At 40.2% G+C, this 18,044-nt stretch overlaps 2 protein-coding genes across 2 annotated transcripts; both read right to left on the bottom strand.

The window, feature by feature from the left end:
* Positions 1-325: 325 nt before the first annotated feature.
* On the bottom strand, positions 326-1,470 carry LOC131688880 (collagenase-like). The gene has a single exon (XM_058973475.1). The coding sequence runs from the start codon at positions 1,467-1,469 to the stop codon at positions 600-602; it is 870 nt and encodes a 289-aa protein (XP_058829458.1). The 5' UTR covers position 1,470; the 3' UTR covers positions 326-599.
* Positions 1,471-11,617: 10,147 nt separating this feature from the next.
* On the bottom strand, positions 11,618-12,394 carry LOC131688882 (collagenase-like). Its single transcript, XM_058973477.1, has one exon. The coding sequence runs from the start codon at positions 12,392-12,394 to the stop codon at positions 11,618-11,620; it is 777 nt and encodes a 258-aa protein (XP_058829460.1).
* Between the last annotated feature and the right edge of the window lie 5,650 nt (positions 12,395-18,044).

Genomic DNA, 18,044 nt, shown 5'->3' with positions numbered 1-18,044 from the left:
AAGGATGGTGTGATTAGCCCCAATGATCTGATTGTGAAAAAATATTATAAAGCTATTCAGTCTACCGCCATGATACCTTCGGAGAATAATGCTCCGGCTGGATCACCCGCAAAAAAATAATAAAATGCGATAAATGAAATGGTACTGTTCAATGAATTTACTAAATAATAGGTAAAGTGAATTGCACGTGTAAGCAAAGAAGGATAAGCCTTTACAAGTATTTTAATAAAAACAAGAACAAGAGTTACATAGTTTGTCGATATATTCTATCGAAATAAATTTTTTAAACCTCACTGAAACTGTGAAAGATGAAATATTTGTGACTTGTGCAAGTGGTTCTGGGTAGAATTTCAATTTTAAAAGCTTAAATATTTTGTTTTTATTTATATTTTGAAAATCTGGTTGGGACATTATCGCACAAAAACCTTTTTTACCACTTTATTGTTTACAAAGAACTGAAAGATTTCGATTTATTAAAAGTTTCATCAACGTTTGTGTTAAAAATAAAACAAAAACATCTCATGACATAATGCAAGGGAATCTAGTCCACTCACATAAAAATACGTCACTATCTCTAACAAACACGTTCAAATTATACCCTAGTTCCGGTTCGGCATGTTTAGTAACAGAAAATTTGAGACATGGTTCCTTACGGGTGCTCTCATAGCTTCGACGCCAGTCGTTTCTCTAATGAAATCCGTGAATTCCGTCAGTCTGGCGAATCCTACCGGGAACATTTTCTCGCAACCAATTACATTTCCAAAACTAACCACACCAATCTGGGTTTTATCATCCTCCAAAACGAGCGGTCCACCGGAATCACCGTTGCACGTAGATCGTCGATTTGCTCCGCGACAGCAGAGTGTTGTCGGTTGAATTGTTCCGGGACCGTAGAAAAGCGAACACTCGTTGTTTCGAATAACCGTCAGGGTAGTATATTGTAGCTTTTGAGCAACTCCGCCCATATCTCTCGTTTTACCCCATCCGCTGACCAAAGCCAACCGACGATTGTAGTCGTCGTGTCCGGTAGGCAGCTTCACCGGCTGAATCCGATCACTGTAGGTAACCCTCTCTGGAAGTCTTACCACGGCAACATCATTCGAAGCTGATGACGCTTGATAATTGGGATGACGAACATATTCCGTTGAGTTGAGGACAGTTCTTCCATCATTTCCTTGGTCATTTAAATCCACTGCACCTAGAGTTACCTCGACAGAACGAGCACTTTCCACACAATGTGCTGCAGTTAATACCCATTCTTCGCTTATTAGGCTTCCACCGCACAGGGCACGACCTTGATCTGTTTGTATTATTAGCTTGGCCTGGTACGGGAATTGGCCAAGCTCGGCGTCCTCTCCGTTGATGATACGAGATTCCTCTGCTTGCGCACGGCTTCCTACTAATATCACCAGCAATGTAACCAAGTGGATTTTGATTGGCATTTTACCAGTAACCACACTATTCGACATTTCGAATAGTACTGACTTTCGAAAAATGTTTTCCGTGAACTAATATTAATATTGTATATTTTAAGACTGAACGCACTCAGCTGTAACCCACAAAAGGTGTACTTTTCTGATTAATTCGTTATCAACCGCCACACGAGGTGTTATCGCCAATCTTTCTAATAGAAAAATAGCTAAGGTGCCGGTTACAAAGTAAATTAACTTACGCCTAGACTAGGTGTAAGGTAATTTACGTTGTAACCGGTTCGTTAGCTATTTTCATATTAGAAAGATTCGCGTTTACTTCCGAACTGAAAATTGCACTGGATAGCTTTTACTTCTAGTGCATTATGTTGTGAACATGGCGTTGGTTCAACACATCCAGGTTGCATATATTTATTTCTCACCGTGATCGAACAATACCGGGGGTATTCCGGATTGTTGCAGAATTGTAGATTTCTAAGTTACTCATTTGAACACAGCCAGCAAGTGTTTGCTCTGTATTTGGTCGAGGGCAGCTGATGTGCTGTAGTTGACGAAACGGTATTTATTCCTCAACTTGAACATGATTCATGTTAGCAATCCGATTTAACGTTTTCTGAAAAAAAGTTTGCAATCCGACAAAAATGAAGATTAAAAGATATTAATATGGGTTTTGTTTGTGGCCGTATTAATGACGGGTAAATCGACGAGATCAGAAGAATTACTGCAAAATGCGTATTCTACAACTTTGTAGAAGACATCTAATTTCTATCTCTCTTCGTTAAAGAGTTAGTGTTGGCGCCCTCTATGTGGAACTAAAATTTTTGAAGCACAACCTGACTCGTATTACGGGAACTTGGGGAGACTTGACCAGGTTTTCAGCTAAACCTGCATAAATCTCTAAAAAAGTTGAGGATCCCTCAAAAGTCATTGAGATATAATGTGCAAAGTTATTGCGCGTCTTCATGATTTTTTGCAGAATTTTAATTTAATTTTTGAAAAGTTGCAAAAGTTTTTCTGTGATCGTTTTTTTTTTTTGGTCAAGTCTCCACACTGCGGGGAGACTTGACCAAGGCGTGGGAAGACTTGACCTAGAGAATTTTGAAAAATCATAACAAAAAATAATGACATAAAACATACTGTAATTATTTTTTGCTTATTGTCGAGATCCTTAGGTAGCAGTAAAAAATATAAAAGGGTTCCGTTGGATAAATTTCGATTTTTCAATGCATTTCTTTTTAAGGATTAACTGTATTGCTTGCATTGCATGTTCACACGTCACGAAATCAGTCCTACTGTTGCTAACTTTGTTTACTAATACTAAAATATAAAGACTTATGTTTGTGGTGGGATTTTTTATGGCGTGATTAACATTAACAGTAGATACCAAAGCATAATAAATATCAGGAATTGTGTATCTTTCTTCAGCTAATTTCCACTTGGTCAAGTCTCCCCATAAAACCTTGGTCAAGTCTCCCCAACATTAGTTATTGCGTTTGATGTCATGCAACAGTGGCGTAGCCAGAAATTTGGTTTGGGGGGGTTTTGATGAAAACGCTAAAATTTAATGTAAGTTAGATAAATTAGTGAAAGTTCAGAAGGAAAATTAGTCTAATAGATGCCTTTTATAATTTCTTTTATAAAAGAATGCAAATACAAAGTGCAATTTTAAAGTGGAATAAATGTTCAAAAACTTTTCTAACGATCAAGATCATATAATTTACAAATCATCAACTTCGAAGGTTTAGCAACTTTGAAGAATCATTCCAACATAAAAAACTCATATTTTGATATAACAATTTTGGTATGGAGAAGTAATTCTTCAAAAATAGTAAGAGATTTGGTGTCTTCAGCAAATTTGTTGATAATGTTATTTTTAAAAACTTTGTAGAAAATATGAAGGCTAAATAAATGCAATATATCGAGATACAAAACAATATTTAAGAAATTTTCTTAAAGCCGGTTCTTTTTAATAAAAAAACTTTAGATACTACCTTGAATAGAATGAGAATTTTACTATTTATACACAGCAGAAGAGATTTATCAATTTCAGTAAGATCAGAATAACTTGCTTTAAAAAGTTTTGTTTCACTATGGTCGGTGTTAAGTCAGACCGGACTAAGTCGCAGAACCTTAAAAAATAAGATGATCATAATGTTGGATAAAGAATTTCTTCAGCTACATTCAACTTTTAAACTGATTTGAAATATGTTACAATAAGCAAGAATTATAGCAAAAATTAATCTCAAATTATAATATTATTTCGCATTCGTTATCGAGCACTCAGTCGAGATAGAAGTCTTTTGTCATCGGTCCGTACACTCTATAGCGACAAATAGTGTTAATCCGCGTTCAAGGTTATTTGCACACTCTACGCCTAGTTGAGGTTTCAGTATTTTTTCCCTTCTTTTGTGTTTCTGTTTCTGAGTACCGTTAGCCGGTCAGTGAAGTAAAGCAGTGTTCTTCTAGTAAGCCGTCTGGATACCGTTACCTACACAAGCTAAGTATTAGTTTTCGTTTCCCCTTCGTGGTTGTCTTAATAACGTGCACTGGGCAATAGGCCCGTGCAAAAATGACTTCCCCTGACGGCGGTTCATCTCAAGGTGAGATGGACGTCGAAATAAAATCGGCTCCCCGGCTCAAGGTATATCCGAGCTCGGCCACCGGGCCATTTGTGATCTTCTTTCGGACCAAAGAAAAAAAGTGTTTGAATCTGTTGCAGATTTCTCGAGTTCTGACGGATCGGTATTCGGCCGTGACAGAAATATCGAAAATTCGCCCTGATAAGCTTCGGGTGGTGGTTAACAGTTCAACTCAGGCAAACGATATTGCTGGCTACGAGCCCTTTACGAGGGAGTACAGGGTGTATATTCCAGCTAGCAGGGTTGAAGTCAGTGGGGTCGTTTCCGATTCGAGTCTGAATTGCGAGGACCTGCTAAAATATGGGACTGGCTGTTTCAAAGACCCCATGCTTAAGCCAGTGAAGATATTGGAATGCAAACGTTTGCATTCAGCATCAGTCGCAGCTGACGGGAAGAAAACATACGTCAACTCAGACTCTTATCGGGTGACCTTCGCCGGCTCTGCCCTGCCCAATTACCTCCTCTTTGACAAGGTTCGTCTACCTGTTCGCCTCTTTGTGCTGCGGGTCATGAACTGTACTAATTGCAAACAATTGGGACACACAGCCTCCCATTGTAGCAATAAAGCCCGCTGTGGGAAATGCGGTGGGAATCATGCGGATGATTCCTGTGGTAGAGATGTCGAAAAGTGTCTCTACTGTGGGGGAAACCCACATGATCTCCCTTCATGTCCCGCGTACAAACAGCGCTAGGAAAATCTTGAGCGTTCCCTTCAGGGACGCTCTAAGCGATCTTTTGCAGAAATGCTTAAGATAGCTACGCCAACTGTCTCTACGAACATCTTTACCAACTTGTCTACTGACGAAGGCGACTGTGATGTTCTGCTGTGCCTAGAAGTAGTAGAAAAAGGAAGAACATTTCCTCTTCCAAGCTTCGTCGAAAAGACCAGAAGGTGTCTCTTCATGGTCCCCCTAAAATAACTACTCAAGGAAGTACTGGTGCAAAACCGAAGCAAGTCGCTCCCGGTCTCAGTAACCTGAGCTCAGAAAAGGAGTTCCCAGCACTTCCAGGAACATCAAAAAACCCAAGTGTTCCCATATCTCAGCCAGAGAAAGAAAACAGTGCTGGCTTAATAAATTTCTCTGACATTGTGGACCGTATTCTTACAGCGTTAAACATTTCTGACCCCCTTAAAAGTATCTTGATAAGCTTTCTCCCCGCAGTAAAAACATTTTTGATGCAGTTCACTGCGAAATGGCCCCTCCTTTCAGCGATTGTATTGTATTGTATCCACCGACGGCTTTGCGATATTGCGGAGCTCCTCCCCGCACCGAGGCTAGTTTTAGGTGACTTCAACTCCCACGGCACGGCATGGGGTTGCCTTCATGACGATAATCGATCTACCCTACTCCATGAGCTTTGCGACAACTTCAATATGACCATTTTGAATACGGGTGAAATGACACGGTTTCCTGCCCCTCCAGCGCGTCCGAGCGCCTTAGACCTGTCCCTCTGCTCGACATCGCTGCGGTTAGATTGCATGTGGAAGGTAGTCTCTGATCCCCACGGCAGCGACCATCTGCCAATCGTAATTAATATTGCTAACGGTTCAGGGCCACCGAATACAATCAATGTTTCGTATGACCTCACACGAAATATTGATTGGAAGAGCTACGCGTCCGCGATATCCGACAAAATCGAGTGCACTCACGAGCTTCCTCCGGAGGAAGAGTACGGGTTCCTGGCTGGCTCGATTCTCGATACCGCGATTCAAGCTCAGACTAAACGCGTACCAGACGCGAATTCACGCGGGCGTCCTCCCAATCCATGGTGGGACAAAGAGTGCTCAGATGTGTACGTGGAGAAGGCCGCTGCGTATAAGACCTTCCGGGACGACGGGCTGCCAGCTAGCTACCGACAGTACGCGATGGCGGAAACGCGCATGAAGAGTTTGATAGAAGCCAAAAAACGTAGCTACTGGCGCCGGTTCGTCGACGGACTAACGAGAGAAACATCGATGAGCACTCTTTGGAGTACGGCCCGGCGCTTACGAAACCGAAACAGTACTAATGAGAGCGTGGAATATTCAAACCGTTGGATATTCGATTTTGCCAAGAAGGTTTGTCCGGATTCCGCCCCGGCACAGAAGATCTACCGCGCCGCGTCCCCTCACAATAACGTGAACGAAACACCGTTTTCGATGGTGGAGTTCTCACTTGTTCTCTTATCATGTAACAATAAAGCCCCAGGGCCAGACAGAATCAAATTTAACTTGTTAAAGAATCTGCCAGACTCTGCCAAGGGACGCTTGTTGAATTTATTTAATAAGTTTCTTGAGGTTAATATTGTCCCTCATGACTGGAGGCAAGTGAAGGTCATCGCCATTCAAAAACCAGGAAAACCAGCCTCCGACCACAACTCGTATCGACCGATTGCGATGCTGTCCTGTATCCGAAAGTTGTTCGAGAAAATGATCTTGTTTCGCCTCGATAATTGGGTTGAAGCAAATGGCTTACTGTCAGATACACAATTTGGTTTCCGCAAAGGCAAAGGGACGAACGATTGTCTTGCGTTGCTCTCAACAGAAATTCAAATGGCTTATGCTAGCAAAGAGCAGATGGCATCAGTTTTCCTAGATATAAAGGGGGCTTTTGATTCAGTTTCTATCAAAATTCTTTCTGAGAAGCTGCACCAGCATGGTCTTCCACCGACTCTATACAACTTTTTGCTAAACTTGCTGTCTGAAAAACATATGCATTTTTCGCATGGTGATTTATCGACATCACGAATTAGCTACATAGGTCTTCCCCAGGGCTCATGTCTAAGCCCCCTTCTCTATAACTTTTACGTGAATGATATTGACGAATGTCTTGTCAATTCCTGCACGCTAAGGCAGCCAGCAGATGACGGTGTGGTCTCTATTACAGGTCCTAAAGCCGTCGATCTGCAAGGACCATTGCAAGATACCTTGGACAATTTGTCTGCTTGGGCCCTCCAGCTAGGTATCGAGTTCTCCACGGAGAAAACTGAGCTAGTCGTATTTTCAAGGAAGCGTGAACCAGCGCAACTACAGCTTCAATTAATGGGTCAAACTATTGCTCAGGTTTCAACTTTCAAATATCTCGGGGTCTGGTTCGACTCGAAAGGAACCTGGGGATGTCACATTAGGTATCTGAAACAGAAGTGCCAGCAAAGGATCAACTTTCTCCATACAATAACCGGTGCCCACCCAGGAGACCTGATCAGGCTGTACCAAACAACAATATTGTCGGTGATGGAGTACGGGAGTTACTGTTTCCACTCCGCTGCGAACATACATTTCATCAAACTAGAGCGAATCCAATATTGTTGTTTGCGTATTGCTTTGGGTTGTATGCACTCGACACATACGATGAGTTTAGAAGTGCTGGCGGGCGTCCTTCCGCTGAAAAATCGATTTTGGGAACTCTCCTATCGATTGCTCATCCGATGCGATATCTTGAACCCGTTAGTAATTGCAAATTTCGAAAGGCTTATCGAGCTCAATTCTCAAACCCGATTTATGTCCTTGTACTTCGATTACATGGCACAAAATATCAATCCTTCTTCATACTATCCCAACCGTGTCAATCTCTTTCATGCTTCTGATTCAACTGTATTCTTCGACACATCCATGAAAGACGAGATTCGTGGAATCCCGGATCACATACGTCCGCAAGTGATCCCAAGCATCTTTCATAGTAAATTTCGAGAAGTCGACTGCAACAAGATGTTTTACACCGACGGGTCAAGCCTCGACGGCTCCACTGGCTTCGGTATATTCAATCAAAACCTCACCGCCTCATTCAAACTCAATGATCCTGCTTCAGTTTACGTCGCAGAACTTGCTGCTATTCAGTGTACCCTTGGGATCAATGATACTTTGCCCACCGATCATTACTTTATTGTCTCGGATAGCCTCAGCTCAATCGAGGCTCTCCGTTCAATGAAACCTAGAAAGCACATTCCATATTTTCTGGGGAAAATCTGGGAGCGCCTGCGTGCTTTGTCTGTAAGATCGTACAAGATTACCTTAGTTTGGGTTCCCTCGCATTGCTCCATTCCTGGTAATGAAGTAGCGGACTCTTTAGCTAAGGCGGGCGCTTTACAAGGTGACATATATGAAAGACCAATTAATAGCTTAAGCGAATTTTTCAGTATCACTCATCAGATTAACCCTCGAAAGTTGGCAAACTTCATGGAGCAATGGTGAACTGGGAAGGTTGCTACATTCGATAATCCCTAAGGTATCGACGAAACCTTGGTTCAGAGGGATGGATGTGGGTCGGGATTTCATTCGCGTGATGTCTCGGCTCATGTCCAATCACTACACGCTGGACGCACATCTCCGGCGTATTGGGCTCGTGGATAGCGGTATCTGCGCTTGTGGCAACGGTTATCACGAAATCGAACATGTTGTCTGGGCATGCGCCGAGTACTGTTCTGCCAGATCTCAACTATTCGATTCCCTTCGGGCCCGAGGAAGATCACCCAATGTCCCGGTTCGAGATGTACTAGCAAGCCGCGATATTCTCTACATGTCCCTTATATACACGTTCCTCAAAACCATCAATATCCAAATTTAAATGCTATCTTTTCTCTTATCATTCCCAGAAGTGCCCTCTTCCGCCTACCGTACCCCAACGATGGTTTGATACGCCTTCAAGACGAGACAAAACATCTGTCGAATGAACCAGCAACACGAGATCTACAGTACAATATCACACGCGCAACGCGGTGTGTTTCCGATCCGTATCTGAGCCGTACTACGAAATCGTCTGGAGGAACCCCTGCCGGCTCGAGGAAGACCGCCCGGCGTCCCAATACTTGATTCATCCGTTCGAATCTGTAATCCTGGCCGTTGATTCCTGATGCCGGAAACTGAAAGTTTATATACCCCCCCCCCCTTTCAGCCTTGTCCACCCTCTCTCCCATGTCTCTGATACACAGATGTATGACCTCACCCCTTCTCCCCTTGAATATCTTCCCAAAACTTATGTGCCCCCTATCTTCTAGTGTTAGTTGATCAATCCGTTCAAATCTGTAATCCTGGCCGTTAATTCCTGATGCCGGAAACTGAAAGTTTATATCTCACTACCCCCCCCCCCCCCCTTCAGCCTTGTCCACCCTCCCTCCCACGTCTCTGATACACAGATGTATGACTTCACCCCCTTCTCCCCTTGAATATCTTCCCAAAACTTATGTGCCCCCCTATCTTCTAGTTTTAGTTGATCAATATTTAATCTCGTTAAGAAATGCACAACAGTACCACTACTTTAAAATAGCCCTAATTAATTCCCCTTAATCTTGAACCACTCTTTCTAGTTATTTCTAGTTAATAAGCTTGTAAAATGTTCCGCTTAGTTAATAATTAATTTCTCCTACAATCTCCCTTCTAAAAATCATAAAGTGAATTACTATACAAAGAACACACAAAATGACCCGTCCCCCAAATCTTACGAATATTATATTATACCCTCTTTTACATGTATAAGTTAGCTGTAAAGTCTTTTTTTTTTGTTAGTTTCTTTATATAAAACAAAATAATATTGAAATGTGTAACCCCCTAGTTTTAAGAAATTCAAAATGTAAAACAATGAAAAAATGGCGCCTTTAAGCTAACGCATACGTGCCTTATCAAATAAACAAATTGAAAAAAAAATATAATATTATTTTATTATTTCTTATCCTGCTTAAAGGCTATTTATATAATTGATTATACAACAAAATCAAATGCTCATAAAAACCGATCCTGACCAAACGAAAAAATTATTTTTTATCATTTTCCTTCCATAGTCCAAAATATTATTATCGTTGTCAATCACATTGAGTTTTTGCATCAACTCTACGCATTCTCAAAAAAATACATTTTATAAAAAAATTTAAATTATCCAGTTTTTCAGTAAAGAAGTTTGTGTTTATAGACAATCAACCTAATCAACCTTCGCTTCCCATTCGAAGCATTGTCCCTAATCCATATTTTTGAACATCCCTTCAAAAGAACTCATGATATTTTGACAACTATAGGACCTCGGCTAAGAGTTCAGTTACAAGATCCAATTCTCACTATTTTCCAAAGTCCTCATGATACCTAAAACAATAGATTCTTACCCAAGTAACAATTGAAGTTTTATAGCACACTACAAGTGCAATGTAAGTTTTATAAGGGGCTATAAAACTATCATAAAACTATCATAAAACCAAAGTTGTTACTAGGGTAATGTAGTGATCAGACAATATACTTCCAAAATTATCATTGTGCCATATTTTATTAAATTAGTCAGCATTATGTTTTTTTTCAATTCAAATATTTTGGTTTGGGGGGGGGGGGGGGGGGGTTAACCCCCAAAACCCCCCCTGGCTACGCCACTGTCATGCTAATTCTAGTAATAACTATTCCAATGTTCCAATTTATGACACTGCTTCACAAGGATTAAGATGGTATATTAGAGCATTAACAGTAATTAGTAGTCTAGTAGATATGTCAATACAAAGTTTGATAAAAAAATTACATCATTTAATGCAAATTTATTAATCACGTAATATTTTTGTAAGGAAAGGATTTTTCATTCCAAACTTTTAAAATTACCTTAAGGGATCGAAACAAGTATAAAAATATTTTTAAAAAATTTTAAGAATCGAATAGAAGACGCCATAGCCAAAAATAGAATTTTGCGCTTGGTCAAGTCTCCCCATGTTCCCCTACATACAATAATTCTTCTAAACATACGATTGAGCTAAACTTAATCATTATTTCACAAAAATGTATAGTTCATGGGGATCGACAACTGATACGACGGCGGCGGTGTTTGAGTGGAAAGCGTAACCGCCACTCACCCCAGTTGGTCTGGTTTCAATTCCAGCCGATGTTGTTGAGATTTTTCTGAGGTGATAAAAATCTGTGGTCACGCCTTCCTTCGGAAGAGAAGTAACGCCGTTGGTCCCGGCCCATGTGTTGATGGGTCGATATCTAGTCCAGATAGTGGGAGGTCATATCTCTGGCATCGGTGTTTGATCTCGTAGCGGAAATGGGCCGACGGAAAATAACTAGAACTAGAAGAATATGAAGAGTACTGATACACAATCTTGCACAGTTAGGCCCTACGCAAAACTGACCCAGACATCATTTTGTTAAAAGTTTAATAGCTTCTTCTAACAAAGCCTAATTGACTTGTAGTCTTCGATAAAGTTGCAGTGATAATGTGATGCATACAGTGCCACCTAGCCGTGATAATGTCGAAAAATCCCATGCAAAATTCCGGCACGTTGATCCGGTAGCTAGACTTGTCCGGTTTACTTCAACTTTGGAGTCAGCACTCCAGGTGGGATTCGAAATCGACTCAGGGGTATGCCGATGAGGGTATTTTTTGCTTGTCACTGTAATGTCCATATTGAATTACTGCTATGAATAGTCACACCTGGTTTTTATAAAATTGGCTCAAGTGAATTAAAACTAGGCAAGTAAATTAGGCGAGGGAACATATGACAGCGAAAAACTCGATCCAAAATATTATAATTAAACTATGTTCTGAAAATATATTTATTGTTCAAAGTCAAATGTCATCAAATCCCATAGTATGGTGTCTTTCTTTAAATTCCCGTTTTCTTCTTGATCCACTCAGTGAAGGACGTTATACGAGCAAATGCGCCCGGAAATCCACGTTCGCAGCCAGTGGCATGTCCAAAGCTAACCACTCCTACCAGTTCGTTTCCCCCTTCCAGCACCAAAGGACCGCCGGAATCCCCATTACATGGCGACTGTTTTGCCTCCCCTTGAGCACAGAGTGTAGTCTTCTTAATCACCAGCGGGCTGAACGTTCTCATACACTGGCCATTGGTGATCACCTTCAGGATAGCAAATTGCAGCCTCTCAGCAACGTTTCCACCATTTTTCTGTATTCCCCATCCACTGACAACAACCTTCTGGTCAGCGTAATTATCGCTACTTGTGGGTAGCTTAACCGGTTGAATTCTGTCATTGAACACAACCGGCGTGGGCAACTTAATAACAGCAACGTCGTTGGCGGCAAACAGTGGATTATATTTCTCATGACGAATGTACTCCGTTGCCGTTATCACCACACGGCCATCGTTTCCATTGTCGGCCAAATCAAGTGCTCCCAGTGAAACCTCGAACGAACTCGCACCCTGAACACAGTGTCCTGCGGTTAAAACCCATTGGTCACTCAGCAGACTACCGCCGCACAGAGCTCGCCCCTGTGGTAACTGAATCTTAAGAAGCACTTGATAGGGAAATTGCCCCTCGGCAGCTGTCTCTCCGTTAACTATTCGTCGGGAATAGGGTTCAGCAGATAAGGCGGTAACCACCGCTAGTAATGATACCGTGACTACAGTTAGTCCGAACATAGTGAAGATGGTACTATGTTCAAGTAAGATCGGGCGAGTTACTTTTATAGTCACTAGTGGGTGATTTTTATTAATCTGATGTTTCAAGTGTTACTTCCGTGTAATACTATCGAGTCGAAGGGTTAACGGAATCCTCTCTTAAGAATCCGATAAGGTAGATAAGTGCACTGGTATGAATAGACGGGTAATTTGATGTACTATCATAAGAATGATCTCCATGCATTGTATAGTGCTTGAGTAGATTAGCAATATGCACTTATTTGATTCTTGCAAACTTCATTAGTGAGTCTAACAGTACGTCATGATGACAACTATGAATGTTGCCAATATATTCTTTAAACATTCTTTTTGTCTTCCTTAGTAATTAAAATTTCCTAGGCATAATTGATTTTTGTTCAGAATAGATTTTATGTCAGCAACAATTATATTTCCTATTCAACCATACACTTCCATCACACAATCTGCAGTTGGAAGATTCAGAATTAAACTGCAAATATTGGAGCCAAAATTTTTGGTCGAAATCGCAATTTCGATAGAAGGTCCAATTTTGGTAGTATTTGGCATTGCTAAACCAAATCAAAATTACTACAGGTGACCTCATTGACCGATTTTAACGAACTAACCAACAATGAAATATTCGTAAGACACAGATTATTCGTCATTTTTTACGACCTGAAATATTACTATTTTGCATAGTAATATTGTGTTCTACGCCTCTTTTTAGTACCTAATAACATGCTGGTGAAAAACAATATGGTCCGCCATTTGTAACTTAGTTATTCCCCGCTAAACATCGACTCACACAGATTTTGAACGAACTGATGGCATAAACTGCTTACGCAGACATTGCATTTATTTACTCACTCATGTGAGTAAATGCGTCCGGATTATTTGCCACTTCAACAATAAAAACTCACATTTTTACATGAAAAGTTAGTGGCACTCGCACAACTTCTCCGGATAAATACAACGTATTATTTCTCTGGATAAATAAATCCGCCGGTGAATGAGCGAATGAGTTTATCACGGTATCCTTTTTGCGCTTGCTGCCTAGCTGGCGCTATTCCAAAACACGAAAAAACAAGTCTTTCCTACTTCTTTGTCGGTTTCTTGGAAATGAATTAATTAATTAATTAATTAGGGGAACCCGGGGCTATTAAGACAGTGGGGGTAATTCGGACCCCCTCGATTTCTCAGAAAATAGCAAGACTTTCTGACTATCGTACATATTCGTGGAACAGCTATTCTGAAACATTAATTTTGAGAGCTGAAGTTGATTCTTTGTTCTTTGTAGAAAGGAGATACAACGTGTTTTGTTGTTTTGCCATTCTCAAAACAAAAAAACAATTTTAATGGAAAAACCGTGATTAAAGCAACAAATTTAAATGAAAAAATAAAAGATAAGTGTTTTGGAAAGCTTGAGGCTCCTATTTTATGGAATGATTATTGTTTGGGTGAAATCAGAGATATTTTCGAGACTCTTTCCACTTTTGTGCGATATGAGCGTACGGGGCTATTCGGACGCCCTATTCCGTCAACTACCGTTCAGCGGCTTGCGGTTGCGCACATCATTGCACACGCCACAGCAAAGAAATTACATGGGCCGCCAATCGACAGCAGCGACATACCAGATTAAGTTTTTGTAAAGTAATTTTTTTGCTTCTTAAGGAGTGTCTCTTGTAACTAATTCATAGGTAAATATAATTCCATAGTGAAAAAAATTAAAGAAAAATGACGGTCTGAATTGGCCCGTAGGGAAGTCCGAATTACCCTTACATTATAAAAGGATGGAAAAACGTAGAGGTTTGCCAATCGCTGCCATTGAAAGGTTCAAATGAAGCTTTTATGGCACCAAAATGTAGCTGAGATTTCAAACTAACAATTAGGACTTTTGACCGGTAACTTTTTTCAATCTATCCACCTAAAAGGATGATTTGCTTAAGTAGGTCCGAATAGCCCCAGGTTCCCCTATTTTAACACTTTTATTGATTTTCACGAAATTAAAATATTATCACCTATGGCGAGGAGGAACAAATCAGATAAATTTTATCAGGAAAATTATTCTCACGGTATTTGTGGAGATGGTGAATTTTGCGACTCATCTTTTCTCGGAAAAGTTGGACATCGGATAAGCTTCTTCTCGCGTGAGTGAGTGAGAATTACAATTACCTGAGCTTGCGTTTCGGCGACACCGCGTAGACATGTCCGTTACAGGTTTGGTGGCATTAGGGACCATCCATAAATGACGTAGCATTTTATGGGGTAGGAGGGAGTTTTGTATTTTGCGATGATGTGTGACGACAGGGGAGTGGGGGGTCATGTCATGCTACGTAGCTTTTTTAAAGGGGAATGGAGGTTAACCTAATGTCACGACAATCTTACCAGTTTCATCAAACTAACATCGTTCCTTATTTTTATTTTATTTTTTTTACGGTGCAAGGGGGGAGGGAGGATTACCGTCAATCTATGTAATTACCAGAGGGTATTTAGAGGTTTGTGACGAAATGCTACGATGGGGGAGGAGGGTGTTAAAAATCACTCAAAAATGCTACGTCATTTATGGATGGTTCCTTAATGGAAGCGCGGTAGGCATGCGTTATTTAGCCTATAACTTTGAATTCAATGCGATGACATATACATATTTATACACTAATCAATTGCAATTAATGTGGGCTACAAGTTTTTTTTATTTCGTTTATTTGGCACGGCTCATAGCGGTAGCTTAACGGAGCCGTGGATCTTCTATGTGTTTACAATATGTAAAAAATAAAAATAAAAACAATTATTATTGATTGTCCGTTGGATCTCGTGCGCGCATCTTTTTATTGCGGGCGGAGACCTTCTTTCGCGGCTCGTCTGCTGCTTCATGGCGACCAATTAATTCTCTCCTGTCCTCCACATCAAGGTCATCATCGTTAAAAGTGCCTTGGTGCTCGCGACCAGATGTTCTTTCCTGCTTCTTGCACTTACGGGTGACCAATGTAAATCCGTCGTCATTCTTATTATCTTCATCACCGATGTTCCTTACAGTGGTTTCTGGGGTGCTGGATGCTGTTTTGTCAGTTGTCAATATGGACTGAACAGCTGCCACAAATTTGGCAACCGTTTGTGGTTCAGGTATTGGTATTGAAAACTCTTTTTTAGCTTGGTTTATTGTGGATTCGTTGGCAATCGGTAGAGATGCATTCTCCTCTTTATCTTCCAACTTTATCACTTTGAGCCACGTGCTTCTAGTTGTTCTGTAAAACGAAACGTTCAACTTGTGCTAACGCGTTGAATGATATGAGTACGACATTACGAAGATGATGATACTGTAGATACATAACCTCCTTGAGCTTAAGCTACATCTTCACCTTCAGCAGGTATTCAACTTCACGAAAACTCAATCTTATTGAACAGAATTTAAAGTCAACGACCGCTGTGTTGGGTCGGAGCAGAGATTTTTCGTCAACATTACTCATGATGGCAAGAATAAATTAAATGTTTCCTTTGTTCTCGAGACAATGCACACTAGATCGAGAGGTTGCTAGTTTTTGTTCACTTGGTTCGATTGAACGTCTGACTTGGGCAGAAGTAGAAAGTAGACTGACGGGCTACAATTTATGGAAGAAAGTTTTTTGAAGTTTGGCGGGGAATAACTTAGTTACAAATGACATATTAGCACAGACTAACAGACATAACATTCGAAAATAATGTTTCGCCCGCTTTAACAGTCATTTTAAATATATTTGTAGTTGGGGCTGTGTCCACATTTGAAATTATGGCGCCACTGACATATGAACAAGTATCTGGGGATAGACCACTAGTGAAAAATTGTTCCCAAACCTGAGGGGTAACCCATCAGCAAATGACTGTTTGGGACTGTGAATAAAAGGTGGAGCTAGTGTTCTGGGAAAATTTCCGGATCGATATTTTTGAGGGAATTCCCTCATAGTGTTATGTCTGTTAGTAGTCTGATATTAGTACAGTACATTTCTTACAAAAAAGAGGCGCAGAACACTTTTATTTAATTTTGTAATAAACAATTGTTTAAAAACTATGCAAAATAGTAACTTCAGAATGTAAAAAGTCACAAACAATTTGTGTTTTACGACAATTTTATTGCTGGTCAGTTCGTAAAATTCGGTCAAGTAATTTTTCAATATATAACGGACTAAAAACTTCAAATGTCAAAATAATGGTCAACAAATTTTCTACGCGAAACCCATCTGGTTTTGGCTTTGCAATGCCAAATACTACCAAAAAATCCAATTTGGGTGAAATTCTAAGAAATTTTGAATCAGTGATATGTTGTGTCTTCTGATGCTGAGAAGGAAGCAACGGTTTCAAGTTAGGTAAACAGTAATCAGGTGCGCAGGTTAATCGTACGCAGGCGATTTGTCAAACGTCTTGTAATTTGTAACAATTTAGGGATAGGGGTGGGGTAGGGGTAGTCAAATTTGGGTAATCTTTGCGTTACGCAATTTATGAATGGTTCCAAAGAAACGAAAACGCTATAAGCTAAACGTGGTGTTGATGTCGGCAGCAATCTACTGACTGATTGCAGATGGGATGATATCCATTTTCCGTTTTGGCGGTGTTTTCAACGAAGGTGCCGCGAGTTCTTAAGACATTTTTCTCACCAATCGTAAATCGTGAAGCTTTTTTTTGCACGGCTGAGGCATTTATGAAAATTTTGTTTTTTATTTCGTGAACTGCAGTCCTGTTTCCAGCTATATTATTAGCACATCAAAAGTAGTGCTGTTAGACTAGCAGCAGTCTGGTGTAGTAGTCAAGTGACCTGGTACCGACGAGACGAAGTCGAAACGTAGCCCCTGGACTAAAACAATTGATTCACTTTTTGGGTCGTGACGTAGGAGGTGTCAATCATCAATTTCCGTTATCTACTGACCCCCTTTCGTTCGATACCCATATTGACAGTTGTCAATATACATTTTCGTTATGTAGTGATCACCCCCTTTCAAACGACACCAATCTTGATGGTGGTTTTCACAGTTTTGTGATACCGTCGTGCGGGGCTACTTTGGATATGGGGGACTACTTTGCACACTTTAGTTTTTCAATATTTACTAACAGACGCGCTTGTATTAGTTTTATTATAACTTTGTATAATTTCTTTGAAGACATTGAACCTCCAAAGTTGGTGGTTGCGAAATAATGTGATCTTGGCCGTGAAAAAACTGGTTTCGAACCTTTATTTCAGAATTTTTGACATAAAAATTTCATAACTTTAGAACGTGGTCTTGTGTACTAATTACGCCATCAATTTAGCACTCAAATATACGTCATAAATAGCCCCTTATTTCACTTTTTTTATTTTGAAAATTTTTGAATCCCACCATATGGTTATTTTTATAATTGATAAAACAAAAAATCTTTAAATGCTCTTAAAAACCTATTCTGACATATTCTGACAAACTGATATTGCCATTTTTCACCATTTTTCTTGCAGTCTTAACCCACTCAAGTTTTTTTGACAAGTAACGTTGTAAATGTTAAATTAAAATGAATCCCTCATTTTAGAAAATGCGATAAATGAGTGATGCTTTATTGTTGAAAAAGCTTCTGATATCAGTATAAATTAATGATATTTCAATGAAAGTAAATAAAACTGATTAATTTTTATTTTATATCGAATTCAAGAAGTGTG

This window comes from Topomyia yanbarensis, chromosome 3 (genome assembly GCF_030247195.1).
Source record: "Topomyia yanbarensis strain Yona2022 chromosome 3, ASM3024719v1, whole genome shotgun sequence".
In the NCBI taxonomy this organism is placed as follows: domain Eukaryota; kingdom Metazoa; phylum Arthropoda; class Insecta; order Diptera; family Culicidae; genus Topomyia; species Topomyia yanbarensis.
Note: the sequence above shows the minus strand (reverse complement) of the source record. Positions and strands in the feature narration are given on the sequence as shown.